Raw genomic sequence first — 27,906 nt, 5'->3', positions numbered from 1 at the left:
TATTTATTTATATCTATTGATTTTTCTATTGCAATTTAATATTCAATAGTAATTTGTTGCTCATATAATTTCGATTTAACTTTGGTGTTCCCAAGTCAACATCAATATCCAGTTTTGAAACTATATATGTGTGAATATTACCCGAAGCTCGACCAAAGAATCATTAAGCATATGTTTAGGGAGGATAATAAATGTGCAGATGCAGTTGCAAGAATGGGTAGTAATCTTTCGTATTAATTCCTCTCTTTGGGACTATAATAACAATGGTATGTATCCGTGACACTCCCTTTGTGGCTTATCCCGCTTTTTATGGCTGATAACTTTTGTGCCATACTTTTCATGCTTAATTCATGAATATGACAAAAAGAAAAAAAAATTTATTTCAATATCCGGTGAGATAAAAATAGTAGTGACAGTGAGATTAATTATAATGGTGCGATTAAAATTAGTGATGAGATGTGTGTTTAAATTTAAATATAGTACAATTTTTACAGTTTAACCTCTATAGATATATTATGGCCCTCTCAAAATATAAGTACTCTTCCAAGGTTTAAGGTTTTGCAATTTCCCAAAAATATTTCTTTTATCAATTATTTTATGTTTAAATCGATTATCATGTTGAAATACTGTTTTTTAATAGATTATTTAAATGTTTAAATCGATTGTTATGATAGAATATTGCTTCTTATTCTTTTGAATCGATTGTTATGTAACTCATCTAATTTTAATTTGCCCCTCAAGCTTAACATCATGGCTTAGCCAATCGAGTTAAAACTCAATCGAGAAAAAAAATTAATTCAATCAAAATTATAAATTATATATAATGAATTTTATTTTTCCTTCAATGAAATTTTTTAATTTATTTTTTATAAATAAAATTATAAATTAATATATAATAAAATTACATTTTAGCCCCTAAAAATGAAAAAAGAATCTATTTAATTCATTAAAAACATATAATTTATGGAAGAATTATAATTAAATCCCTAACCTCTTCTGGATTCAATCTTGCATCCAGATGGATAGCACCAACACGAGTGGGCAAAAAGTGCCTCATTGTGGCCTGTTTGACATCCAAAGAGACCCAGTTTTGTGAAAGCTCCTTCCCCCTCTCTGCATATCATTACACATGCTTCCCCACTCCCTGGGTCTCATGCTTCTCATTCTTTAGTAAAGGGCAGAGGCTGTATCAACAACCACTACCAATTCAACTCTGAAACTACAAGCTATGACATATATCCACCCCCAACCAACAATTTAGACCTGCAATAAAAATAATTCTAATATATTGTTGGTTTTATTATATATGGATACAAAATTACAAATACAAGGGGATGGCAATGGCAGCAATTCTCTTCCAAATTTATCACTTCCATTTGTGTCCAAACTGCTTTTGCTCCTTAATTCTCTTCAATGCTCCTTCAATAGCAACATCAAATGCATCCTTTATACTCTCTAAACCCTCTTTTGGTTTCGCATAAACTAGTTTGGGAATATACTCAATCACTTTCTCCCTTATTTTCTTTACTTCTTCTTTACTGTAACTTTCAAGCACGCTTTTGATTGATGTCCCGTTCTTCACCTCGTTGCGGTGGATGAAAACTGAGTAACTCTTGGGATCGCTGGGTAGAAACCATTGGTACTGAAGATATGCCGTTCGATGCCAGAAGAAAACCGGGATGGAACCCGCTACCATGCAATCAAATATTGACCTGCGGGTGAAGCTATCGCCTCTTGGCTGCAAGCAAAACTCCGAATCCAAAAACGCCTCCAGCACCAGGGAAGTTCCGTTTGAGCAGCGGGTGCCTGCGCAATCCACGGCTCGGCATAACCCCGACACGTTCATGCATTGCCTCAACAGCAAGCTTCTGAAATCATTCTTGATGGCGTCACGTGGCGCTCCGGCGAAACAAAAAAGGGTTTTGCGGTTATGGTTACGGACGAAGTCTTGCCACTCTAAGACGTCGGAGTCCGATCTGGGGTGGAATCCGGTGGGGTAAGGCACAGCGACGTCGAAATAGTCCCAAGGGTTTCGTTCAATCAAAAGACGGGTGATGTTTCTCATGCCTGGCAAGTAGATGCATTTGGAGCCCCAGTCTTCGTCTTTGGTTCGCCGGAAATCCCATGTGATGCGACCCATTGTTATGAAATGATCCCACCCACCGGAACTGTTCCAATGCGGCTGCTCCTGAAGCCATTTCAATATCATCTCGCAGTACCTATCACGATCTTTCCATCTATACTTAAACCATAAGTATTTCCCTACGGCGAGTCCTGCGTAAAACGGGATGTAAAACGCCGTCGCCAAATCCGGTTCCATCGTACGACACTTGTAGTTTAAAATGCGATTGTGGTAAATGATCTCCATGGCGAACTGGTCGGTCCAGTACCATGCTGGAACCAAATCCTCGGGTATGACGCCAGACAATCCCGTGGCTTTGCTCCCGAATCCGTCGTTGGATAAAGCCCTGCAACGTGAATGCCAAGGGTCCAGCTCGACGCAGTTATCCAATAACTCCTGGTTGAAAACAACCGGCAAGTTGTAGACGAAAATACGACCGAAGGAGCAGTTGTGGGGTGGTGAAATAGAGGAAGAGGGCGACGTGGATGAAATGTTAGGGGGGTTTTGGAGGAGATGATGATGAGGATGGGAAGGGAAGTGGGAGCGGCGATGGGAGAGATGGAGGGTGCGAGCCATGAGGAGGATGATAATCTGGAGAGAGATGATGAAAAGGAGGAGCCATAAGCGGACGTGGTTGGGTAAGAAGAAATAAGGCTGGAATTGGAGAGAAGAGGAAGAGGGTTTGCGATCGATGGCAGAGAGATAGGGCAGTTTGGGTGATTTAGGGGAGGCGGTGGTGGAGTTGGGAAAACAAGGAGAAGGGGGTTTGGGGGTGGTGGTGGTGGTGGTGGTGGTGGATGTTGGAAGCATCAAGATGGCTTTTGCAGCAGCTTTCTTGGAAGTAAATTGACCGAAAATGATGACGTGAGTGACACTGAGAGGATGGTTTTCGAGGGCGCTAACGCTTTGTGGTTAGTTTCACAGATTAACGTGGACACGGACTGAGTTTTTAATATTTTGATATAAAACTTTTTTTATTAACATTTATTTTTTAATTATTTATTTTTAAATAAATATCAAAATTACATATTAATTTCCAATTCAATATATATTTTAATACGTGATATTTTATTTTAATTCAACTATACATATTAAAAAAATACATTTATTTATTATTATTTAAAAAATTATATCCATTTATTATCGTATTAGATTCATTTTAATTTAAATTATAAATTTATTGATTGAGTTTTAGCTCAATTGACATGATTATTGTTGTCAATGTAGGAGAATAGAAATTGAGTGCGTTGAAACGTATTATTCTCCTATTATTAATTGAGAATGAGTTATGAATATTTTAAATTATGTAAAAAATATGATCGGAACTTACAATGAAATTATTTAAAAAACTAAACCATAAATTTGTATACAATAATACAGAGCTCAAAATTAATTACATTAAAACATTTAAAAGTTTTAAGAGGATAACAAATATTATTATTAAAACATCTTTAACAAAAACTTCATATTTATAAGAAAAGATAAGAATATGTAATTTTTTTGTTTAAAAATATGTATGTTTTTCCCAGAAATATGTACTTAACAGAGAAGATTACTTGCATGTTAGGCAGAAATATGAAGTTCTTTCTTTCTAACATGACACCTATAATACATACATATATCTTTATTTTTACCAAAAAATATATACATAATTTATATAAAGATATATATGTATATGTTAATTGAGTCTTAATTTGATTAGCATTGATATCGTTGTCGGTCTAGGAAGATGTGAATTGAATACTCTAAAGTGCATTATCTTCATATTTAAAAGTTAAAAATAGGTTATAAATAATTATAATTTCTTTTAGCTCTCCAAGAAAGATCACTTCTTTTCCTCTCAGTCTTTTATTTTTATTTTTTTCAAGTTAAATTATCAATTATATATATAAAAAGAATGAATGTAATTTATCGTTTATTTTATAATTTTTTACTTTACAAAATTTATTTAAACTTCATATAAATATATTAGCAAATTAGTTTATGTTTACTTTCTTTTCTTCGAAATTAAATATTTTAATGGGATATTCCACTCAATCAATTAAATAGTTTTCACATTTACAAAAGTATACAATTTTATGTAGGGGTGTTTATAGTTCGGTTAAAATTGAATTAGCTGATTGAACCGATTTAATTCGGTTAATTGATTGGTGGTCGAATTTAGTTTTTCTGGAGGTCGATTAATAATTTTTTAAAATTTCGATTATTGGTTAATTCAGTTCGAAATTAGGTAATTAATTGAAATAAATAATATATATTATATATAATATACTTTTATATTAGCAATGTATTTTTGAACTATTATTTTTATATTAATCGAATTAAATAATATATATTTTGAACTATTAAAAACAGAACATTAGTAATGTATTTTTTTATACGTTTTATACTTATTTTAACCAAAAGATAAAAATATATAAATTTCGGTTAATGATCGAATTAATCTAAATATTTTGGTTCGGTTAATGTATTTGAAAAAATTTCAATTCGATAAACAATTAAAATTTATTACATTTCGAGTAATTCAATTAATAATAATTTGATTTGGTTAATAACCGAACTGGCCGTTTAAACACCCTTAATTCTATGGAATAGTGATCCCAAACCAATTATCACCATCCCTACAAAGCCTTGTGTGGCAAAATCAATATCTATATATAAACTAGTGATAATATACATATACATGTATCTATATATATATCAACAAACTAAACTAGAAAAAAAACTAAGCCGTAATCTTCAAATAGAGGTGTTCATAGGTTGAGCTAAACTAAGTTATATCGTGATATTAGCTCATCTTAGATTTGCCCTAATTTAACTCAACTTGAAATACAAATCTCAAATTTTGTCCAAGCACGTCTATAATTAAAAATGACTAACCTAAGCATATTTTAGATCTACACATATTATTTTTCAATTTTTAAAAAGCATGTTATGTTTAATTTAATATTTTTATTATTTATTGGTGAAATTCTATTATTAAAATTTAAACATAGATAACGTATTTTATAATATTAACATTATAAAATTATATATTTAATTTAATTTTATATAAATTACATACTATATAAAATAAAATAAAAAATATATTACAAAGTAGAAAATGACTTAAGCTCGAGTCTTGAATTTTGGAGCCCAAATTCAATCATATTTTAAACATGGTTACTTTTTTTTACCAAGTCTATTTTTTAGGCATTATACTTTTGTCCAAACTTTCAATATTTCAGGTGGCCTTCAAATATGGACAGGTAGCCTTGCTTGTGAACAGATCTATCTCCAAAAGTTTTTGTGAAAAACACATAATTAACGAATAAAATTTATAACACTTGTAAAAAGATAAAATATTATATATAAAATTACAGTTAGAAAATAATATATCATATATAAATTTTACATTTTAAAAATAATAATATTTTTAAAAATTGGATAGCTTTTTTAATAATTTAAAGTTATATAAATAAGGCTTAAGGGTGTAAAAAGCCCTTAAACTTTTTTTAAAAAAATAATTAAGCCACTGTATTTTTTTATTCAATTAGGTATTTGAACATTCAAAATACATTAAAAATTTTGTGTACTCAATTGAATACTTGAACTGCTAAAATGCATAAAAAAAGAAGACATTTTGACCGTTAATTTTAATAGTTGACCGTTAAAGTTGGTTGTCTCTAATTTTTTTCAATTAAAGCCACTACGTGTCACAACCACGGCATGATATGTGGAAATAAAAATAAAAATAAATAAAAATATTAAAATTTAATAAAAGAATATAAAATATTTAAATTTTATTAAAAATGAGAAAAATAATTTATAAAATTGGGAAAAATTATAAAATACATAGAAATATAGAAAATTATAAATTTTTATACAGTCGTAAGAAAATTATAAAAGGTGTCTTATTATAAAAAATTATAAAATTTATTTTGTTAAATTCAAGTTCATTACAGTGTTATGTTTTTAGTGATCTGACTACCAAATGAGTGTCTTTTATTTCAAAATGTTAAATCAACAAATTTAATAAAAAATTAATAATGTTAACAATTAGACTTGAATTTTAAAATCTAAATAATAGAAAGATTAAGTTCCTAAAAATAAAAATATAAATACTAAATTTCAAATTTGTAAAGCCTAAGGGACTTATGAGATATTTTAACCCAAATTCTTATATACTCCCGGGGCAGTCAACAATCAACACGTTTCATCACGAAAAATGCAACCAAAAGATATTATCAGTTGACAACAGCAAGTCAAAAAAAAACTACAGCTTTCACAACAAAAATTCATAGCTTTTTCAGCTTGTTTTAAAGCAAAAGAATCAGTTCATCAGAAGCAACCTCCCCCTTTTTTATTTTTAATTTCAATGGATATTTCTCCTTCTTCTTCCTGCTGTTTACTCCTCATTCTTATCCATGGCTTAATGTTGCAGACTTGTGAAGCTAATCCAACACTTCCCCTAATCACTCAACTCTCTGCTCAAAACATAGCGGTCATCATCGGCAGAAGAATTGGGAAACCGATCCCTACAAGGCCTCCTTCTCCAAAGCTTAATGGCCTTAAAGGAATGTTTGTTCTTCCAGGACCGCCTCCAAGACCTTTGTTGCTCCCTACCCCATAGACACCACCGCCTCCATGTATTTCCCTTTCTTTTTCTTCCCGTCCCCCATGAATAATTGTGTAATTTTTACGTTACAGTACTTTTAAGAGACGAAGTTTTATATATTTGAAATTTAGATTTTATCATCAACAAATATATTTGAGTCATTTTGATATTATCATAGAAAAATCAAAGGGAAAAAGTGATTGCTGGAAGTTAATATTAACAGCATGGGGCTGCATGATGAAAGTCTGTACGATTGTAGATAGTTACATAGCCAAAAAGAATCGTGTTAGATATCTGCAAGTTCATGTACAAAATACTCGACAGTATCGATTCCATTTGGTGGAGGGATAAATCAGAAGCCATCGAGTGAGCTTACTCCAGCTCCGATTGATTCTGCCAGTCATTGGCCAAGGCAGTAGTCCCTTAAAAAGGAAAATTATGTTTTAGCTCTTTAAAATTTATAAAATTTACTGGTAAAATTATAATTGAATCTAAAAATGATACAAATTTGATTTAGTCATTCTGAATCATATAACTCTCATAAAATATATATCTTAATTTTAATTCGTCGAAAATTTTCCCACTTGTTTGCCACCATGCATCAACCATTTTGCAACGTTATTGCTTTGCCTTATTAAAGTCTCACCCCATGTTTTATACATCCTTGGACCCTGCATACGTTCTTCACCAGCAGCCACTTCCTTAAGCAACCTGCACGATACTCGTGTATGCAATTGATAACTCTCGTATTTAGAGTTATGGTAGTATAGTTTTTATAGTATTCTAGGAGGTATATTGAGCATGTAGGCTAATTTTTTAGATTAATTATGTTTTACTTGAACTTTGTTTGATTTTTTATTAGGTTTAGAATTAATTCGAATTTATTTGTCATTTCCCTCTCTCTAGTGTCGGCCTCAAGTGAGGAATGGAAGACTTGAATTATAGAGTAAAAAATTGTGAAGATGAGTAGAACGATTAAAAATTATTTTAGTGTAGTGGAGCAAAAATCTTCAAGTCAGAATTTTTAAATGGCAAGTAGTTTGTTCCGCTGTAATTTTGCGTTTAGAGGAGTAGAACGATTAAAACTCTAAAAATAAGGGTGACATGATTTAAGAGGCAAAGGGAAAAAAGAGAGTAGAGGATCAACTTGGAGGTTAAGAAATAACTCTCTCAAAGCTGTGGGAACTTCAAATTAGCAAAGAGGAGAAGACAGAGACCAGGAGCATTTGGCCTTAGTTTGATAACTATTTTTTTCTATAGATTACTTCTTTTTTACCTTCTCTCATTGTAAGTTTGTTTTGAATTTCTTTTTGCGATGTTTTCTTAAATCAATTTGAACTAAACTCTATTTTCTTGGAACAACTATAGATCTCATGTCTTAGATAATTAATTATTTTCTCTTCACTTGTTTCGATTTGTGTTAATTAATTATTTAATTAATGCTTATTTAATCTGTTTGCCTTGTAAGGGCTCAATTTTGTCTGGGCCCTAAACAACAACCAAAAATAAAAATTAACAGTCCCAAAATCCAATTACATGTCAGGCCCAATACACTACCCAAATAGCCCAAAATAAAAAACCTAACCCAAAGTTACAAGCCCAATAGCCTAAATTATTTTCAAAAAAAAAAAAAAAAAACCCTAGCGCCGCACCTTAGCCTGCCACCGTCGTCAACCACTACCTGCAAAAAAAGGCAAAGAACATGCAAGGAACAATAGAGAAAAAAATAAAAAATGTAACGAACAGTGAAACATATGGCGATAAATGGCATAACCAGATTGTAATTTTTTTTTACTGAAAAATATACACAAAAAAGAAAAACAATCGAAATACAAAAATAAAAAGAACTTCAAAAGGTGATCTTTTTATTGTTCTCATTTCGAGTCTGTTATTACATATACATAAAATAATAAAATAAAAAAAGAAATGCACCTGCCTTTCTACCTTTTGCCGCCGTAGTCGGTGACCCTCGCTAGCATATAAGGCGGTCGAATCCTTAGGGTTTCGCCTAAATTGCATCAAAGAGAGCAAGAAACCGAACAGTCCCTCCGGGGTTTTGGTCGAACGGTGACTCTTTTGCGTGTTATAACCTCGGATCCACGTTCTATTCGAAGAGAGGGGTTAAAAAGGGAGTTTTTAGGGGTTTTCAGCCATCGAGAACTGTAGAGCCGTCGCCTGTGATCGGTGGCCATTGCGGCGGTCCATGACGGCGCCGATGGCTAGAGCTTAAGGCGTTTTCAAAGAAAAAAATAAAAGGATTTCATTTAAAAAAAAACAGTTTAAAAATAAATTTTTGAAATTTTTTTAACTTAAATAGGGGTAGGAAATGGCGTCGTTTTGGTCTGTTTCCTTAAAACTCAAAACGGCATCCTTTTGGGCCAAAATCGATCATACCCAACCCGACCCAGTAGGATCTGTGTGTTTTTTAAAGGGGGTCTAATTTGGCTTTAATCCTTTCGATTTTTAATTATTTTTCAATACATTTTTTGTTTTTTAATTTTTGTCCTATGATTTTGATTTTGTTTCAATTCGGTCCCTTAAGGAACGACATGTTTTGGGGCAGGGAATATTTTCCCATTTGGTCCCTTTTTTTTGCGTGTTACAATTTAGTCCCTTATTTTTATTTTTATCCCGATTCCCCCTAGATTTCTACTTACGTTTTGATGTAGTCCTTCTTATATTTATGCACTTATTTTATTATAATTTAGACTCTTAATTTCATTTCAATGTTGATTTAATCCTTATTTATTTAATTTCAAATTCTGTCTAATTTTTTTACTTTTTTATTTATTTACTTATTATTTCCTTTGTTTATTGATTTGTTTTTGTATTTATTGTGCGTTTTATTATTATTATTATTATTTTTCTTTTTCCTTTAACATTGTTATTATTATTCCATTATTTATTTATTTATTCATTACCTTTTATATTTTCAAAAATTAGATTATTTACGTGTTTTTACTTGCACCTTTATTCTTCTTCTTTTCTTCTTCTTCTTATTATCATTATTATTTATTTTTCCTTTATTATTTAATTAATATTAGAATAGTAATTAACGTGATTATTGCCATTATCATTATTTGGTGTTTTATTATTATGATTATATCATCATCAATCACTAGTATAGGTTTTTTATCATATATCTTCGTTTCATTTTTTCATTTAATTTTATTATTGCTACAACCATGTCACGAATCATATTCGAATATATTGACCCATTTATATACTATGCTCAAATAAGTTAAATACACGTTTCTTGAAATGTTACATTCATTTTTTTACTCGATATATAAAAAAGAAAATTTTAAATCGAGGCAAATGTTCATTATTTTTGGGAATTAGGAGAGTCATGTTCTTAACTTACGGAATATGACTTCCTCCTAAAACCGAAATAGTCAAACATCTATTTTAAAAAAATATATAAAAAAAAACAGGATTTAAGTAACAACTAAATGGCATTTATTCTCGTTTTCGAGAATTCAAAGTATCGTGTCCTAACTTACGGGGCATGGTCTTTCTTCTCGATCAACATGAAATAACCCCTTTTCGCGAAAATAATTTTAGTTAAGTAATGCCTTAATACAAAAAGGGATCGTGTTTTAAACTCTCTTCAAATTTTTAATTCTCGATGCTAGGACACCAAGTAATCAATTAGGTACCAATTTTGGGCGTAACGAGTGTGCTAACCCTTCCTCGTGCGTAACTAACTCCCGAACCTATTTTCTGGATCGTTTTCAAAATATAAGTCGATTTAAAAAAAAGTTTCAACATGCCTGATCACGAAGTTGTATTAATTTGATAATCTTTGTTTGTCTTAGAAGAGAAAATTAAGATTTAGATCTCGATTGAATAGATTAGGATTAACTTTAGTAGTGTCGACAAACTAGTTAATTTGTGGCTAGAATAAGAATATACCATGCCCTAATTAAACCAATAGGTTTGCTTTTACTGACTTCACCAACTTGCCTTGCATAGAAATATAACTAGTAGGGAAGGGGAATTAACTTAGCTAGGTACTGGAAGGGTTTAGTCAATGCTATTGAGTTCTGGGTTAGTAACTACATAGATTGAACGATTCAATGAGATATAATTGATTAACTGAATCAGATGAAGTTAGAGTTCCAAGATTTTAAGTCTTTTAATTTAATTTAGTAGTAAATAGATTTTTTTTTGATCTGGGTTAGATAAAATTAGATAATTGGTATTTAGTAGCATAAAAATTGATCCTCTGGGAATGACATCTTCTTATTACTTTATTACTTGATTGGACACGTGCACTTACATAACAAATTTTCGTACTATCAAGTTTTTTGATGCTATTGCCAGAGACCAAAATTTTAAGTTATATTCTGCTAATATTAATATTATTCATTAGTAATCAAAGATAGGGTATTTTTATTTTTATTTCATTTGAATTTATTTTTATTTTGTTTTATTTTATATTATTTTTGTTTTTCAAGTACTCTAGAATTGCATGACAAATTTGAGTCAAATTCTTTAATACCCTTTGTTTTGAAAATTGAAAGTACCTGTGGCCAAAATGGAAGAGCAACCAAACAAGTTAAATTGCAATCAATTAAGATAGATCCTGTGAATTCTGAGAACTGTGAAGCCACTCACCTAGGGTTGGTGATCAATCAATGATGATTTGAACTCCTCAGCAACAGAGGAGATGTATTGATGATAGCATGCCTTTGCATGAATGATATCATTTGAGTATCGTCAGACCTACTACTGAGGTGAATAATTTTAAGATCGATGCTAGGGCTATGTAGTGAACAAGTTCTTCGAATTACTGAGCAAAGACCCCAATTCTCATTTAAGAACTTTCTTAAAAATCTGTGATACTGTGAAGTATAATGGATTTTCTTAGAGATCTGCTATTCAGAACGATATTTTTGTAACACCAATTATTTGCCCAGGCCCAGTCTAAAACCCAAAATAAATATAACACCCAGGCCCAATAAAATTAACCCTAGCCCAATACCTTTCAATAGACCCAACCCATTAGCCTAAAACACACACACACACAAAAACCCTAGTAGCCTCCAGCCTTAGCCGCAGAACTATCGCCTCTTCAAGACCTCATAAGCGTCAGCACAAGACGCCTCCAGCGATACTGCAAGCAACAAACACAGAACAAAGCGCAAAAATCGGGCAACAAAATACGGATAAAACAACAGAATTGATTGATCTTTGATTTTTAGATTTTCTTCTTTTCTATTTCGGCTATAAAAGCCCGATTTTAATCTGTAAAATCGGGGGGAACATGTAAAATCACAGAGAAAAATCAATAGAGAGCAAATATCAGTTTTAAGGTGACTTATTAGAATTTTTTTAGTTTTCTTTTATTTTTGTTTGTTTCTGTGCATATGAAAGTAAAAAAAAAAAGGGAAAAGGACTAACCTTTTTCGCCTAAACCGTCGAAACGGTCCCCCTCCGTCGCGATCGGAGGCTGGGGCGGTGATTGAGCCGTGGGGTTCTTGAACGGCGGCGGCGTGGGGTATAAAACCCTAGCAGACAAGGGAGTGGATTTAAGTTTTTTTTTATTTTTTTGTTAACTTCAAATGATGTTTTTGCAAAAAAAAGGGTTTAAATAGAGACACCGAAACGGTGTCGTTTTTACTAGAGCAGACCCGCGCGGTGACCCGACCCGAAGGGAAGGATCCCCGCGTTCTTGCTTCTGATGGTACAATTCCGCATTTAGTCCTTTTTTTTTCGTTGCGTTTCAATTAAATTCTTTTGTCTCTTTTTAAATTGAGCCGCATATTTTTATTTTTTTTTTAATTTAACCCATTGCTGCGCACCATTTAGAGGGAAATGGGTTATTTCCATTTTAGACCCCTCATATAATGCGTGCATCGCAATTCGGCCCCCCGTTTCGTTTTAATTATATTTCTTCTTTTCAATTCAATTGTGTTTTTGTTTTGGAAAAAGAAAATTGATGCTTACTGTCATTATTCTTATTATTGTTTATTACTATTTGTATTATTTTATTATTTTTATATTTAATGCATGCGACGTCTTTATATAATATGTATATATTGTCTTATATTACTTATACATATATCATACATAGGTTTTATTTTATTTCCTAACTTTTATATACATATATAAATATTTTTTCTTTTTTCTTTTTTGTAAATATGTATACATATATATATATTATTCTTCATAATTTTTTATACATACATATTTTAAAATATACATTCATTTCCTATAGTATATACATTTTTTTACACTATTCTATTCCATTTTTATATATATACATATTGTATATATATATAAGTATTTTAATATACGTATGCATATTTGCATGTTTTACCAATACATATATATATTTATATATTTTTTGTTTTTTGTAAATATACACGCATACACCTTTTTTATTTTATTTCACAATTTTCACATACGTAAATATATACATTTTGTAAAATTATTGTGAGGTTTTTTTTGTTTACATATTTCATTCATTTCCCTCACATGTAAGTTTATATGTTTTTAAAAAGATACATGCACACTCATATTTTTAATTTACTTGTAAATTGTAATTGTATATATATTTGTAAATATTTATTCATATATGTTTGAAATTAAAGTTGCGTTTCATATTATACATTAACTTTTAACATACCTTTCGGAAATATATTTTGGTTTTGTCAAAGCATTAAAATCATCATATTTTATAAATTTTCAAAATATTTGGCATTCATGATTCTCGAGAAATATCGTGTCCTAACTTACTGGATTGCGATTATTTTTCGATGAATTTAGAAAGCCAAGTATTTGTTTTGCAATAAATTCACAAATTTTAAATAAAGCTTATTCTCGGGAATTCAAAAATGTTGGGTCCTAACTTACTGGTCATGACATTTTATTATCTCGAAATAAGGATTTCAAAATCAAAGGCAATATTCGGAATTTTGAAGATTTAAAAATATTGTGATCTAACTTACTGGGTGTGATGTTTTATTTCTTTGAAATAAGAATTTTTTTTGATTCGTTTGCGAGTTAAAATTTCTCTTTTAAAATCTTTTTAAATTTTCGACACTAAGACATCAAATAGTCAATTTGGTACCGATTTTTGGGCGTTACGAGGGTGCTAATCCTTCCTCGTGCGTAACTGACTCCCGAACCTGTTTTCTCAAAATTCGCAGACCAAAATCGTTTTTAAGTGAGCCGATCACACCTCAATCAAGGATCGGTGGCGACTCCAATTTTTGCTTTTTTAAAGTCGACAACTAAATTTTTGTTTTCAAAAAACGGTTTCGACAATTTTCTTATCATTTTATTACTTAATTCAACAAGTCTACTTACATGATAAATTTTCACACATCAGCAATAGAGAGAGTTCTGATTTTCTCTTGGTTCTTATAACCTTCTACCAAGATGACAGGAGAAATTGCAATCACTGTATGTTAGGAACAAACGAGGCGTGCTTGGAACTTGAATAAAGATGGAGATATGCACTTCAAGCTCTTCAACAAAGAATGAAGGCTACCATATTTACTTGACATATAATACAAGAATCAAGCTCTTGGTCAACGGATGCTACCTCTTACATACTAATATTTACCTCTAGAGTTGCCCAGAATTTTTTTTTTACACTTGTTTGAGATCCCAGTTCTTCCCCCTATACTGAATATGTGGAGTACAACACAGGTAAAGAAGCATTATTTGCTAACTTCACTAGAAAAACAATGCATTCCCTTTGACCAATGTAAAAGAAAGAAAATGAACAAATGGTCTTTCAAATCGCAGCTTCCGGGACGAGGGATGGATCACTTAGCTATTACATTGTCCACTAATTTAACCTTAACCTAAAAATTAAGGATTGTCAAAAGGAAGTAGAAACTAATTTTCCACTACTGAAGTAGAGAGTGGAAAAGATTAAATTGAATTGAAATAAGCATTCCATAGAATGAATCATCAACATGATCTGACCTTAAGTTTTTAGTTGGAATTTTTTCTTCCTCATTTCATGGGTAAATTTTCAATACTTATGGCCATGTATAACTATATTTAAGTTTGTTGATATATAAAACAAACTCTAATTATTGATTAAATTTAAATAAAATAACTTAAGCTCCTCCTATGATTAAAACTTAAAAAAAAAACTAAAGCTGGAAAAATTGTAATTTATATTGTTGGATTCATGATTGAATGATCAACCAAATGATTATTGAATTGTCTATACTTTCTAATAACATCTCTAATAAACAATGTTGGAAAGCGTTTTTAAGTATAGTTAACATGACATAGGATATAGAGCTCTTTAAATTATGATTTGTTCTAGTTGCTTGATGTGATTGAGAGTATAGAAACATTGTATTATACGCATTTGGCTTTTGGGGTTTGATTGGTTAAAATCATGCTATGCACGCCCAAAGTATAGTTAACGATGGAAACGCATCACACTCTCTTGATTTATCTAATTGATTTTTCGCATTAGATTAATTGAGACAAAAAGATTAATTGAAATTGTTATAACAGTTAAATACAATTAGAAGCATGGATAAGCTAAAAGAAAAGGTAATTTTGTAATAGGTCAATGTGTCATCTTTCCATAGTTTGATGTTAATAAAAAAGTATAGTTACTTTTTTTTATTAGGCCTCCCGTCTGAGTAAAGAGTGTTACAACTAGATATATTTCACTAGATAAAATCGCTTGTGACCTACTTAACTTAATCATTGCATTTATAACTCATAGGCTTGAAAATTACTATCTTGGATAATTTCCTCACATATGCTTCACCAACCCCAAATTTTGACCCATTCTGCATATTGATCCTGTCCCCTCAAATTTATCATTCGAAATCACTCAATGTCTTGGGAATCCATAAAAAATTCTTTGAGGAACATGAACTGAGGTTTCACTCTACCGAAGTATTGCAACTCCATGATGTGAAAACAGACGAGGGGCACCCATTCCTTGGAACAATACATACAACTCAAAAACGGGCTACTATTATGGCAAAAACCGTGTTGTTCAAGTACAATATCCATCGAAACTGCAAAGAAAAATACAAATACATTTATATTCATAAATAAGAATATTGAATTCCACCGAACTTAGTCGCAATGTCGACATACCTATTCACTTCCTCATTGATCGCTTTCTCGATGCATCCATGTCAAGTCCTTGTAGCATGGATAGTCCAAGCAACCTCTAATTTCATTCCATTAATCAATGCAACAAGATATATTAAATGCGGGTACTAAGATACACTATAAGATATTATACAATATGATATTTATATCTTATAATAAGAGGTAACCCTCATAATTGCGAAAGGATGTGTGTTGACCATGACATGCATATCCATGCCCATGTTTGCAAGAGAAAGCAAAAACCATTTAGCTCATTGGTCAATTGATTGATTGACCTATAAAGCACCTGATAAAGATACACCAAAGTGGTAGAACCCCAACTGAATTTATCCACCGTCTCAAAATCCTCAAATATAGGAAGAATCCAAGCTCTGGCATTTCAATCATCTCCTCCACAGTTGCATGCAATGGGTGTACTTCAGCTAGCACCTATTTAAATCTTTCTCGAGTTTCTCCTTTAATGGCACGACACCTATCAATCGGCCACACTCGTTCACTGGATTGATTGCACTAATTGTGATTACCACCTCCTTGTCGATTGGAAGGTCGACTATTAAAGTGATATTTTTAAGTGTGATGGTCATTTTCCCAAATGAAAAATGAGATGTAAACGTTTACAACTAGACCCGATCCCGCCTAGACTTGAAGGCTCGCTCAGAATTTGAGAAGGTTTGGGCGAAAATATTAGGCCCAATTAAAATATAGGCAAGACGGGCCCGTTTTTAGGCTTATAATATTTTATATTATGTTATTTTTATATATTATGTAATTTAGAATACATTAAAAAAATAAAATTATACTAAATATATAATACTACTCTAATGTAAATATTAAAATAATGTTAAGATAACTACATAAAAAATTTCAATAAATAAAAAATTATAAAATTATTAAAATAAAACAAATAAAATAAATATATTTTCTTTAAAAAAAGTAAAAAATAATATAGGCAGACTTAAAATGAGCTTAGGTTAGTCTTCTGCAAATATGAGTGGGTTTAAGCAAAACTTTAAGCTCATATTTTGAGTCAAGTTGGACTTGAACAAACATAAAGTATGTTAATATCATACTTAGATCTAACTCGATATAACCCATGAACATTTCTATTTTCAACCTCTATCTTTCCACCAAAACAATAACCAATTTCAAAACAATTTTCAACTTCACTATCATAAATGTCACATATAACTTGACAACCTTCAAGTGTTCTTCGATACGACGATGGAGCTCTTGAAAATGCAAATTGTGTCGGATCAAAGAACTCAATCTATGAATTGTTAAAAATTTATAAAATAATAATATTAAATTTCAAAAATCATGAAAACATTTCTGAAAAAATTAAAAATAAGAGAGAATTGAGTTGGAGAGTTTACTATTTCCCTTGAAAATAATAGAAGAGTTGAAAATTTTACGTAAGTAGGAGAGTTATGGAAAATTTTGAGTGAGGATAAGAGAGAAATGGATGAATTTTATAGGGAAGAAGTTGATAATCATAGGAGTTGACTTCCAATTTATTTAAGTGGGTTAGTTACAGTTAACGGGTAAATAGAATCTTAAACTTGACACCTATGAGTGTTGAGGTGCTCTATTTTTGTAATACTTTTCTTCTAACATGAACATTACTAAGAACATTATATTTACATGAATCGGGGTAATCTTAAGCTTGACAACTCTCCATCTATCCCGATCTTGTAAGGGTACTATTATTTTAGATTTGAGTTTAGATAAAACCCACTTCATATATTTACTAAAATACCTTTTTTTATTTAAATTTTCCACTTATTTTTATATTTTAGTTCTAATTTTATAACAATTTATAATATTTATACTATTATTTAAGCTTTGATTAAATTGATGTCCGTTGACTCTGAAACCAACTCGATTAGAAAAATCATGAAAATATCTTTTATAACTAAAATAAGTTATGTTATTAAATAATATTTTAGTCTTTTTATTTAAAAACAATAAAATTTTGTATGTGGTTCGATTTGAACCTATGCTAGTTACATCAATAAACATTAACTTTACCTAAACCAAAATTTTATTTTAATTTTAGCCCAATCAATTGATTGAGTTTGTGTTATAAGTCAATTCAATAGTAATTCAAAATTGCTGACATGATAAAACAATTATAGTGCACTTAATATTTTTGATATTATGTATTTGCTTGCTTAAATTTCATTGTGCTAAAAATTTGATGTATTTTTATTTGCTATTATTAATTAGTTTCAAACCGGATCTTTCATTATTTATTGTATGCGACTTTTAAACTAACATCTATATTCTAAGTATATAATCTCCACGTCCATACATGTGTAATAAAATTTTAATATATTTTAATATTTCAAATAATTTTATATATTTCATTATAATTTTTTAATTTAATAATATATATTAAATTTTATCACATCTACAATGTGTGTAACGAATTAAAATACATATTTATAAAAAAACTTTAATTAAAATGATACACAGTTTGAAAAATAAATGATTATAATATAATAAATATTTTGGGTTTGAATCTTGTTATTTGCAAGTATTTTTCTAAATATTATATATAAAGATAAATTACCCTCAAAACAGATTGAGAATGACACTAAATAAAACAAATTCTATCAAGCTTGTATGCATATAGAAGCTATGTATAAGAAAAACTTCGATTGAGTGATAAATTTAAGAATTTACTAATGTAATTGACATAAGTTTAAATCCTACCATGTGCATATTTTTTTGTTTTTTTAACAAAAAAACATTCTCAAATAATACAACTTATTTTCTATTTTAAATACAAAAGGGCATCAAAATAATTTCCCCTAACCGAGTTAGTACCAGATTGACTCGTGACACCAACATAGTCGGAAGCTTAAATAATAATATAAATTTAGTTTAATTTTGTAAAAATAATATTTAGTTTAGTTTTGAAAAAATAAAATCAAGTAAAGATTAGTTAAAATTTCAAAGCTGAATGGTTATCACAGGCAAAGGTGTGATAAGGTAAGAATTGGCTACTCCATGGAATGAGTATTCCTTCCATCCTACCAAATACTGCTCTGCTTGCACATGGCCATTAGCATTTGAGTTTTGAACTCCACTCGCACTTCCTAAACTATGCCCTTCCTCTACATATTCACTACGTTTCAATGGTAATAATGCACTAGAAACAAGAAGGACAAGCAAGCAAGTAACTTGAGATGTTCCAAAAGTATACATTTATGTTTTAGAATATCCAACAATCAGATTCCAAACTCCTTTTTTTATGGGATAAGAGCTCAATATACAAATGCAGAAGTCAATATAGAAGATAAAGAGAGAAACTGATCACAGATTTTAATCAACCTGGATTATTTGCGAGCTTCAGTTTTCTTCTGTTCTCTCGCTGTATGAACAAATAGAAATATTATCAGCTTTCAAAATTGCAATATGCCGATAAAGCAGGTCTACTCTGATTTTAGATTCCATATCTAATCTATGTTGCTCAGCTCTTTGTTTTTCTTGTGTCAAACAATCATGTACGATACATTTAGACATGGATATTGATATGACTCTCCATGTCAGCCTTCAAAAAAAAATTAGCAAAAATGAACATACCTGTGTCAGACACATTCCGTATCCAACACTTACACCTAAGTTCAAGCAATGAAGAATCTTATACCAATTCTCTAATATCAGAAATGTTGCAGTAATAATTAACTAACCAGAGAGGGAGCATTTGAAAATATGTGCATTATAATATAAAGGCAAGACAATAGTGACGGGAACCATACCGGTCTTCTCTTCCTCTCTCTTCTTAGCAGCTTCTGCCCTTTGTTGTCGTATCAGGGCTAAGCGCTCTGCAATAAAATACATAGGCAAACACCAGAAAATAGGGAAGAGATGAGAAATAGAAATAAAGGAGTTGACATCAAGGTGATAACTTGATATTATGCCGATATAAAGGTCTCCACCAAATAAAAAAAAACCAACTCATTCGTATTTTATTCATGAAAACCGGCATAATTCATCTCTCTACCTCTTACTTCTAAACACCAAAAGACTGATCTAGATTGCTGTGTGGTAAAGAAAACATATGCAGTTTTGCACCTCACCTATAAGAGACTTCCTCAGGTTTTGTTCGGTTCAACTTCCCATCATTGTTAACAAAATATAATTAAGTTGTATTCATTTTACTACCTGAGAATATAGCACTTATGGCAGGAGGAAACAATTTTAAAAAGAACATCCAAGTAAAAGAGTATATATTTCTCACAAATCTTTTCCCATAGATTCCTGTCATATTTTATGACCACGCATATAAGAGTAGACAGCAACAGAAATCAAGTTATATATATGTACTCTCCTTAGCAATCAAGTATTTCTTCAGTACCTCGATGCTCCATATAATATTTATAACATGGACAATGATCTTCTATTGATGCTTTAGGTAAAACATTTTATCATTTGTGTCACACCTATGTTGAGGATGGTTTATGCATATGGCACTACTATAATAACTCAAAAGGAGATGGGTTATTGTTATCATTATTTTCATCTTCAGAGCCTATGAATGAACATAATTTCAACCTTAGCTATACATTTTCAAATTCAGTTAACCACAAAGAAGCAAACCAGTCCCACTGAAAGGACATAAAAAGCCTTGTTTAAGTATAATGATATTTTCCAGGGCTATTGCAAGCCCTTGGCAACTTAATAAACATTCAATTAGGGTTACACTACAGTTTAAACCTGATACTAGAGACAAAAACAATTCGGGAATCATATCCATTAGTTACCTAAATCTTTTCTTGCTTGTTCAGTTTTCCCTTGTTCCTGCAGCTTCATATATCGTTCATGTGCTTTTTGCTTTTCTATTTCCTCTCTGCAGTCATTAATAGTACAATAAGAGCAGAACCTAAGTTGGTCTCAAAGGAAATAAGTAATTTGAATATAAAATTACATCCTTTAATATATAAACCACCATAGCAAACAAAAAGTCATAAAAAGTATATGGGCATCCTCGAAAGATGAAGATTCAAAAGCAAGAACACCATATCTTGAAGCAAATAATCAACAGCAGTTTCAATAAAAATGATGAAAAGGCTTCTACTCACGTTGAAATAACATGGAAAAATATTTAATCATATCCTGCCCCTTTTCCAACTAGGATCATAATCTACAAAATATTTGGTTGCAGATGAAGTACTTAAGCAATCAAAAGTTTGTGCCAGTTAGACATGATAAAGCAATGATCAGTCGGCTTTGATTAATAAAGAGAATTACAAACCTTTCACGCCTTGATAGTTCAGTTGTTCTTCCCATCTGGAACATAAATTTTCAAGTTATCAATCGAGTTATAAATTCATATATTTATCTATGATTAAGTACGGTCTTCGTCCAGCAGAGGAGCATTTGTTGAACTTACATCAACATCTTTAGCTTTGACATTCTTTTGTTTGGCCAGATTTGGATTCTCAATCTCAATAAGCCCTTGAGTACCCTTTCGTTTCTGTCATGTCAGCACCAATATCAAACAGGAAATATAAAAGGTAAATAGGACAATAAGCAATTATTGCAAATGGAACCAATGCCATTTACATTAGACCAAGAAAGGGCAAAATGTAATGACCTCGGGCTCTTCTTCTACTTCCTCTTCAGACTCTTCTTCTTCTTCCTCCACTTCGGCTTCTTCCTAGAATGAAGATAAAATACCATCTCATCTACCAAGTAAAGTTATGTATAAAAAACACACACATGCACATCAATAAAGTGAAGAAATAGAAGCATAGGAACTAAGCTAATATATTCAAGAAAATGAACTAAAATTTTTCAATTAAACACTCGACACAATTGATTACAAAGCATGAAAAAGAAAAGAAAATAGCTATTATCAAACTTATCACCAATATTAATGAATTCTTATCCATATATCATGTCCATATTATTAGAGTATTAAGCAACTCAGCTCATTAGATTGGTTAACAGATTAGTTGTTATGTATGTTAAGTCAGCCAGGGTTTGTTTAGCTACAGTTATTTAGTTATCAACTACTATCAGTGTATATAAAAGCTGCGCTAATCTCTGATCAATAATAAGAAATCACATTATTGTTTTCCAGTATGCTGCTTCTTTTTTTCTTGCTTTCTTAGCTAGTTTCCTAGTTGCCAAACAGCTTTGACAGTTCATAGCTAGAGCTTTACATGGTATCAGAGCTTCTGTTTTTCCTCATGGATTTGACTCTCTACTCGACTGTGGGTTCCTTGGCTCTTCCCACTAGCCCTTCATCTGTCTCAGTCATTGCACCTATGATACCTCCTGCTTCTTCCACCAATGGAGTTTTTGATAGTCAGCTCTTTTCCACCAAGAAGATTAACATTGAGAATTCTAATTACTTGTGGCAACAAGTACTGTTTGCTCTCAAGATTCACAAGCTTCAGAATTTTCTTAATGTCTCCATTCTTCCTCCTCCACAGTTCACTAAGGATGTAGCTGGGGTGACAAAGGAGAATCCTGATTTTGAGAGGTTTGAGCAGCAGGGCAATGCCCTTGCCCCTTGGCTCTTGCCAACTGTTAATCAAGATGTACTCTCGCATCTAATTGGTATGGACTCTATTGTTCAGATCCAGAGTGTAGGAATCCCTATAATTAAAGATAGAAATCTTACCTTATTACTAGTAATTCCCTTGTAAATAGAAACTAATCTCAGTTACTGATTCTTAGGAAATTAGGATTTGTTTCCTTTAAAATGATTATTCCTCTCTTTATAATCTGTAAACTAAAGCAGTAAAAAAAAAAGAATTTTTTGAACTTAAAGACTTGGGGAGTCTTAAATATTTTCTTGGTATGGAGGTAGCAAGGTCGAAAAAAGGTATCTTCATTTCCCAAAGGAAATATGTTCTTGATCTACTGTCGGAAGTTGGTTTGATGGGCAGCAAACCAGCCGAAACTCCTATGGAGTTTAACCTTAAATTGGGAACTAATGAGGATGGAGAAGAAATCGACAGGGGGAGATATCAACGTCTAGTAGGAAGGCTCATCTACCTATCTCACACCCGTCCAGACATAGCCTTCAGTGTGAGTGTTATTAGTCAGTATATGCATGCCCCGAGGGAGAAGCACTTGGAAGCTGCATATAGAATACTAAGATATCTAAAAGGAACTCCTGGTAAAGGCCTGTACTTCAAGAAGACTATCAACCGAAGCGTGGAAGTCTACACTGATGCAGACTGGGCAGGTTCTGTTAATGATAGACGCTCTACAAGCGGCTATTGTAGTTATGTTTGGGGTAATCTCGTGACGTGGAGGAGCAAAAAACAGTCTGTGGTAGCACGCAGCAGTGCAGAGGCAGAGTATTGAGCACTATCTCATGGTATATGCGAAGGAGTTTGGATACAAAGACTTATGGGAGAACTAAAAGTGCCTTATACCAGACCTATGAAGATGTACTGTGACAACCAGGCTGCTGTCAGCATAGCACATAATCTTGTGCATCATGATCGGACCAAACATGTGGAAATAGATCGTCACTTTATAAAAGAAAAAATACACTCAGGAGAAGTATGCATCACCTACCTACCTACTAGACAACAAGTTGCAGATATGTTAACTAAAAGTTTGAACAGAAACATGTTTGAAGAACTTATTGACAAGCTGGGTTTGATTAACATCTACACTCCAGCTTGAGGGGGAGTGTAGGAATCCCTATAATTAAAGATAGAAATCTTACCTTATTACTAGTAATTCCCTTGTAAATAGAAACTAATCTCCGTTACTGATTCTTAGGAAATTAGGATTTGTTTCCTTTAAAATGATTATTCCTCTCTTTATAATCTGTAAACTAAAGCAGTAGAAAAAAAAGAATTTTTTCCTCTGAGTATTTTCACGGAGTACTCTTGCTCGTATCCATGGTAGTAAGATTACTTCTAGGTTAATGTTCTCTACACGTGCTTTGCCTTCTCAACAACAAGGTGATCTCTCCATGAAAAAGTTCTTGATGAAGATCAAGGCCTATTGTGAAAGTCTGCTAGCTGTGGTGAGGTTATTAGTGAGCGTGAGCACATTACAGCGATTCTTAACGGCCGTTCTTCAGATTTTGAGTCTGTTATTACAGTCGAGGTCCATTTCTGGCTTCGGTCCATTTCGAGGTCAAGGGCGTGGTCGATCTTCAGGTTCTCGAATTCAGTGTCAACTTTGTGGCAAAACAGGTCATCTCTTGACCACTGTTATTATCATTTCGATGCCTCATATAAAAGCACAACATACAGACCAACTGAGGCAAATCTTGGATGCCCTCGTTGAAGCCTCCAATGCTTGTTTTTAATTCGTCACCTGTTGCAAGGTCACAAGGTGTTTGGTCTTTTTCTCCAGGCCCTTCTCCTACTTGGTCCAATCCATTTGGTGCAAGTTCTAAGTTGCCTGTGAGTTCTCCTACTCTAGTTCCTAGTCCTCAGGCCTATATTGCTACACCTGAAGTTGTTGGGGACAATGCTTGGTACCCTGATTCTACCGCAACACATTATCTCACACATTCAACTGCCTCAATAGGCGATAGTGCATCATACAGTGTCTGTAAGGTCTCTGTTGGTAATGGCAATGCTATACCTGTTATGCATGTTGGACAATCATCTTTGCTTACTCGTTCTACACCACTACATATGCGTTCTTTGTTGTTTGTTCTTGGCATAACCAAGAATCTGTTATCCGTGTCCAAGTTCACGAAGTACAATCAGGTGTTGTTTGAATTTCTTCCCACTCATAGTCGGGTTCGCAATTTGAGAACCAGAGACGTTCTTCTCCATCGACCGGTTCATAATAGGCTTTACAGACTGCATCTGAATGGTTCTGTTAAGGCTCCTGCTTCTTCCATTTCAGCTGAATGTGTAGTTGAGAAAGTTGTTCCTTTAGATGTGCGGCATTCCAGATTATGCCATCCTTGTTCTTCTACACTTGTGAATGCATTGCATCACTGTAATGTTTCTTTTCAATACAATAAAGATAACTTTGCGTGTGTTGCATTCATTTGGGAAAAGAACATAAATTGTCTTTTTCACAGTCTATGTCTGAGTACACTGCCCCTCTTCAGTTGGTAGCTGCTGATGTGTGGGGACCAGCTCCAGTTCCTTCCAATGGGTTCTCTTATCATGTTGCTTTTACGGATGCCTGCACTTGATACACTAGGGTGTATTTTTTGAAGAAGAAACCGGAAGTGCCATCCATGTTTGCTCAGTTTCAAAGACAAGCGGAAAGGCTTCTGGCTGTAAGCTTAACACTCTTCAAACAGATGGGGGAGGAGAGTTTCAAGCTTTAAAGTCTTACTTGGCACTACATGGTATTTCTCATCGACTTACCTGTCCCTATACCTCTGAACAAAATGGACCGGCTGAACGAAAGCACAGGCAGATTGTTGATAAACAAAATCGACTTACCTGTCCCTATGCTTGCTCATGCTTTCATGCCTCTTACTTATTGGAATGATGCATTTAGCAATGCAGTATCTTTGATAAACAGGTTGCCTTCTCTTCCCTTAGGAAATATGTCACCCTCTGAAAAGCTGTTTAGTGTCAAACCTAACTGTTCTTTCCTTGGAGTTTTTGGTTGTCTTTGCTTTCCTAACCTCAAACCTTATAATGCTAATAAGTTACAGTGTAGATCCACCCATGTATTTTTCTTGCTTACTCCTCACTATACAGAGGCTATCATTGTCGTGATAGTACTAGAAAAGTCTACGAGTCTTGTCATGTTACATTTCATGAACATGTTTTTCCTTTCAAAACTGCTTCCAAGTCTGTACCACTCCCTTCCTCTAAATCCTGACATACTTCCTCTACTTTGCTTGTTTTCCACCATTGTCTTCCTCTGTGACCACTTCTTCATTTTCCAACAGCTCTCATGCATCTCTTGTCTCAGCTTCTTTACCTAAACCTTCTAGTTCCTCACCTACAGTTTCTGTGATGACATTATTGTTTTCCAGTATGCTGCTTCTACTTTCTTGCTTTCTCTGTTGGTTTCCTAGCTGCCAAACATCTTTGACAGTTCGTAGCTATAGTTTTACGCATATAAGCCAAATTCAATTTTTTTTCACCATTCCAAGCATCTAAATGTGATAACCAAAAGATAGACCTCCAAACAAATAAAGTCCAATCCAAACTAACATTCCCTTCAAAATAAGTACTAACAAAGATGATAAGAAATAACCCAAACAGACAAAACCCAAGAAAACTACAACATTCAACCAATCATCTACCTTACAAGAAAAGGGACCGAACATAACGAGGCAAAAGTTCAAACAAAGCATCGATTTTGGTTTTTCAAACTTCGTAGTGTTTTCTTCACAAAAATCACTCTCAAGATAAATAATCACTTCTTTTCGGGCAATACATAGCAACAATACATGATAAGAACAACAGATTTCCATAAAAGAAAGTTAACTAATAACAATCAAAAACTAATTTCACCATATATATTTTATTCTCTAAATTTATAGTCACAAATGAATTAAAATTAGCATAAAAATCTTACCTTCTTAAAAGTACGGGGACGAGCAGAGGTACCAGCACCTGAAACCATTAAAACATTAAAACAAAACAAAAACAAAGTGAGATTAATGATAAAAAGTTATAAAACCACTTAAGAAAACCACAAAGAATTAATTTTTTTTTTGTTCTGGTATCTCAATTATTTGACTCAAAGCTCAAATTTTTAGCCGCACTGGCTAAAAGAAACAAAAGTATTTAAACATACAAAGAAAGAAAAAAAAATGGAATCTAACAATTCATCCACTTAATGCAGAATCATTTCTAAGTTTCTTAAAAACTAAGACTTAAGTTTAAAAATACAAAATTTGAAATTTAGAGTACAAAAAAAAAAGAAGAAGATAAAATTCAACTCGATAGAACTACCAATCCAACAGTTGAAAGCTTGGTTAGATCAGATACCTTTTAAAACCGAATAGAAATACGCATAAGTACATCCCATGCAAACGAATTAAAAAATACCCAAAAAGTTTCGAATCTAACAATTCATCCTTGAAATTTCAGAGTCATATCTAAGTTCATTAAAACCCAAAACTTAAGTTTAAAAGTAGAAAATTTTTAAGTAAAAAATTCTCTATTTTCTCTATTTAGGAACTAAAATTTCTCAATCACATACACACACACACAAAAGAAAAATCAATACGCTAGAGCTACTGATCCAGAAGGTGAAAGCTAGGTTAGATCGAATACCAGAAAAGTGTATAACAATACGTATGAAATAAGTACATGCAAAGGAATTAATTAAAAAAGTATATAAATACGTAAAAAAGGAAAGAGGCAGAGTACGTACGGAGCTCTTCAGGAGTGGAGAAATGGCGGTGACCGGTGGGCTTGCCCTTGAATTTTCCTCTTCCCATTGTAATATTAATATTAATATATATTTTCTGATTAAAAATAGAAATGAAGAAGCAGCAGAAGGTGAAGGTGAGACCTGAGGCCCGTGAGGGGAGATTTGTTTCTTATATACATAAATTTTAAAATGTTTTTAAAAAGGTTTATTGATATAATAATCTCTCCAACCTTTTTAAAAAATCAATTAAATATTTTTCGAACTTTTTCTATCAATTGAGCTTCAATTAATAAAACCGACTAATTATTCCTTTGACAAATGTTAACTGTTAGTATTTAATAGCAACATTGACACCTCAATGCTAGGTCGAAAACAAATATATTTTAAAATAAGGACATAATGAATTTTGATTAAGTAATTGTCCATTGTTGACACTATTTTTTTCAGAAAACGGGGTCGACTTGAGTTTTGAAAATGAAAACGAAAATGAAAATGGGAGTCGCCACCAATCCTTTTTGATAATGTGTGATCTGGTCATCTTGAAAAGTGGTTGTTTTTAATAAATGATTTAATTTTATTAAAATAACGGTTTTGGTCCACGAAATTCAAAAAAAATAGGCTTGGGAGTCGGTTACGCACGAGGAAGGATTAGCACCCTCGATACGCCCAAAATTGGTACCTAGTTGATTACGTAATGTCTTAGTGTCGAAAAACTGAAAACTTTAAAGAGATTTAAAATACGATCCTAAAAAAACTTGAATGACATGGATTGAGATTTAAG

The 27,906-nt window shown here is 32.2% G+C and overlaps 2 protein-coding genes across 2 annotated transcripts; both read right to left on the bottom strand.

The window, feature by feature from the left end:
• Window positions 1–1,336: 1,336 nt before the first annotated feature.
• Window positions 1,337–2,932, bottom strand: LOC105766404 (xyloglucan galactosyltransferase XLT2-like). The gene has a single exon (XM_052630449.1). The coding sequence runs from the start codon at window positions 2,930–2,932 to the stop codon at window positions 1,367–1,369; it is 1,566 nt and encodes a 521-aa protein (XP_052486409.1). The 3' UTR covers window positions 1,337–1,366.
• Window positions 2,933–18,998: 16,066 nt separating this feature from the next.
• LOC105766403 (uncharacterized) lies at window positions 18,999–27,290 on the bottom strand. The gene is made up of 8 exons (XM_012585862.2): window positions 27,126–27,290; window positions 26,322–26,359; window positions 21,433–21,495; window positions 21,229–21,312; window positions 21,091–21,125; window positions 20,600–20,685; window positions 19,595–19,660; window positions 18,999–19,206 (listed from the first exon to the last, which is right to left on the bottom strand). The coding sequence occupies exons 1-8, from the start codon at window positions 27,190–27,192 to the stop codon at window positions 19,172–19,174; spliced, it is 474 nt and encodes a 157-aa protein (XP_012441316.1). The 5' UTR covers window positions 27,193–27,290; the 3' UTR covers window positions 18,999–19,171.
• Window positions 27,291–27,906: the final 616 nt, after the last annotated feature.

This window comes from Gossypium raimondii, chromosome 5 (assembly GCF_025698545.1).
Source record: "Gossypium raimondii isolate GPD5lz chromosome 5, ASM2569854v1, whole genome shotgun sequence".
Taxonomy (NCBI): Eukaryota; Viridiplantae; Streptophyta; class Magnoliopsida; order Malvales; family Malvaceae; genus Gossypium; species Gossypium raimondii.
This window is presented reverse-complemented; position numbering and strand designations above follow the sequence as displayed.